The 2875-nt window shown below is 57.2% G+C and overlaps 1 protein-coding gene across 1 annotated transcript; it reads left to right on the forward strand.

The window, feature by feature from the left end:
• The first annotated feature begins 336 nt into the window (after positions 1-336).
• MYEOV (myeloma overexpressed) lies at positions 337-2252 on the forward strand. The gene is given in 6 exon segments (XM_011987067.1): positions 337-470; positions 567-824; positions 826-1163; positions 1166-1221; positions 1223-1298; positions 1301-2252. Coding segments are annotated over 5 exon segments (744 nt in total). The 5' UTR covers positions 337-470; positions 567-600; the 3' UTR covers positions 1351-2252.
• The last annotated feature ends 623 nt before the right edge of the window (positions 2253-2875 follow it).

Genomic DNA, 2875 nt, shown 5'->3' on the forward strand with positions numbered 1-2875 from the left:
ACCCCTTCCCCAGAGACGGGGAGGCTGGGGCTGCCTCGTGGATTTTGGCAGGTCCCAGCTTCCAGGATTGTGAGGTGAAGACGTGAAGGGACCCTGGAGGTCATGGGGACCCAGGCACAGAGCGGCGGCCTTTCATCCTCCCCATGGTCAAGGAGGTCGGTGCCTTCCCGGGGTGGATTGTTTAAGGTAGGATCCTCCTCCTCTTCAGAGTCCATTCAGGAGTAGGAAAGTTCATCTCAGACCCTAAATCCAGCCACGTCACGCCACGCTTAACACCTCTAACAACTTCCCCCGGCACTTAGGACAGCATCTGGCTCCTTCCCTCGGCTGGTGGCCCTCAGGGTCTGCGTCACACACACCCCAGCTCTCCTGACGGGTCTCTGCACTCGCTGTTGCCTCCGCCTGGAACAGTCTTCCTGCTGGTGTCAGTGTCTCCGTGGTGCGTCCTTCCTGACCTTCCACCTCCACCAGGTGCCGACACTTCCCCGACCCCGGTATCCTCTTCTTGCCGGTGGGTGAATGCCACCTGCTGATGTCTGATTTATTCATTGGTTTTCTTGTCTGTTGTCTGTCCCCACCGGGGACAGGGACTGGTCACTCATGTTCATCCGGCAGACCGGACACTTCGTAGAGGGCTCCAAAGCTGGCACATCCCGGGGCCTCCTCTGTCTCTCCCAGGCCCTGTGTGTTGCAGTGAGAGGAGCATTTGTGTCTCTGTGGTTTGCTGCTGGAGCTAATGACCTGGACAGAAACAAGGGAGACAAGGGTGTCCAGACAGGTGCGGGGCTCAGCCAGGAGGCAGAAGATGTGGATGTGTCCCGGGCCGGCGCCACCAGGCACTCTGTATGGCACTGGGAACAGGAATTCTGAGAGTTAGTCTGTAAGCGTGGCGGGCATTGCTCCCCTGGGAGAAGCCTTTCCAGTGGGCGCTGAGCAGGCTGTTAGCTCGTGCCCTGAGGAGGTGCGTGGGTGGCCTGGGGTCTCCACGGAAATTACACGGGCGCGCATGGGTGTGACTCTGTGTTCATGTGGGCGAGGACTTCTGACCGGTGCCAGGGCACTCTGCATGACCCTGGCAGATTCAAGCTGCCCCGACTGTGGAAGGGGAAGAAGAGCATGCGTGACCCCCCACCAGCACCGCACCCCACACTGCTCCACCTGGGGCTGCCTCTGGGGGTGGCTGGGTCCTGGCTGACTGTTGTGACAGTTGAGGCCAGGGGTGGGGTGGGGCATGGGAGTTAAGAGGACTGGCCAGGTGGGGCACACCGTGTGCCCACCCCCAGTGTCAGGAACTTCCCCCTCCTCCTCCACTCCCTCGTCCTCCTCCTCATCATCATCCTCACTTGTTGAGGACGTCCTGTGTGCCAGGTGGTTTATATGCCCAGCCTCATTTAATCCTCAGAATAACTCCATGAGGTAGCTACTAAACCCCCCCATTTAACAGATGAGGAAACTGAGGCCCAAAGAAGCTCAGCAAGTTGCCTAAGGTCCAAGTTTCCTCTCCCAACTCTCCTACCCTCTCCTCTTCCTTCTCCTCTCTTCCATTCTTCCCTGCCTCTTCCTTAACTAGACAATTTTTTATCGAGCATCTCCCAGGTGCAGGCATGAGCCAGGTGCTGGGAAGATCACGATGATCCAGCTCCTTCTGGTCCTTTCCTTAGCTGGTTAGAGGCTGGAAGGACACGCAAGTTCAGCTCCAGCCGACTGGGGCACTGGTGGTAGCCCCTGGAGAACTTGTGCAATGGGGCTATGAGGCTGAATCTGGCTCCAGGAAAGCATGTTGCAATCCACGAGTGATGTCTGCCATGCGCACAGGCATGGAGAGTGAGGCACCTGTGCTGTCTTCTCGTAGACCCTAGACTGGTGGGGCCTCTGAAACGCACCCAGACACTGTGCTGGGTGTGCTGCGTGGCCCTCCTAACCAATTCAGTATTTTTCTCTCCATTTTCTGGGGAGAAATCAGAATCTAAGGTGTCAGAATGTAAGGTTCCTGTTGGAACCCAGGCTCCAGGGTCCCTGGTTTTCTGTGACATCATGCTGCAGGACCCTGTTTCTCTCTTTGCTTTGGCTGCTGGGTAGCTCGGAAGGGAGCTTTAGGCTTGCTCTCAGCCACTACATTAGCTCAGGGGTTTGGGCATTTTTGTCTCCGGCTCCTTTGGGCTCTTTGTCCTCCCTGCTGTGCTTCCCGAGGAGCAGGGCCGGATGTAAGTTATCAGCTATAAATAAAACCAAGACTTCCGTTCTGGCTCTCACTCTAGTTTCCTGGTGCATTTTTTTTTTTTAGTTCTTAATCAAGGGAGGGGGTACTCCTGACTGAAGATGACATCAGCATCAGCTGGCCCTGGGGGGCAGGCCCCCAGCCCCCAGGCCCGTGTGGTCCCTGAATGCCCCCATTATGAGGGGGTAACCTCATTACACAAGACGCGCTGCACGGCGGAATTTCAAATGGGGTTTTGTGGTTTCTGCCCTTTGCAGCAGAGCACACACAGGCAGCTGCGGTCGCCTGGCTTCCTCTCCCGCCGCAGTCCTGGCGCCTGGCCAGCTGGTGACCACCCCTTCCACCATGAGTCAGTTTCATGCTTAACGCTCTGACTCAGGTCCCTTTAAAGGGACAGCAGAATCCATTCGTTCCAAGCAAGGAGGGAGAGGTGAAGAACCTGCCTGGGAGGGGAGTTGGGGGTTAAGAGGAAGCTTGGGGGTCCCAGGCAGGCGGCTGGGTGAGCAGCCCTGCCTCACTCCCCTACCCCAGACACCCAGGATGGAGGGGCTTTCCTGTCTATTTCAAAGGAGACGGACCTGTGACTTCCCCAAAGCTGACTGTCTGCAAGGCAGGAACCCCCAGTGTTCGTTCAGCAATCTTCCTTTCTGTCTGGTC

Source organism: Mandrillus leucophaeus, unplaced genomic scaffold (genome assembly GCF_000951045.1).
Source record: "Mandrillus leucophaeus isolate KB7577 unplaced genomic scaffold, Mleu.le_1.0 Scaffold30, whole genome shotgun sequence".
Lineage (NCBI taxonomy): Eukaryota > Metazoa > Chordata > Mammalia > Primates > Cercopithecidae > Mandrillus > Mandrillus leucophaeus.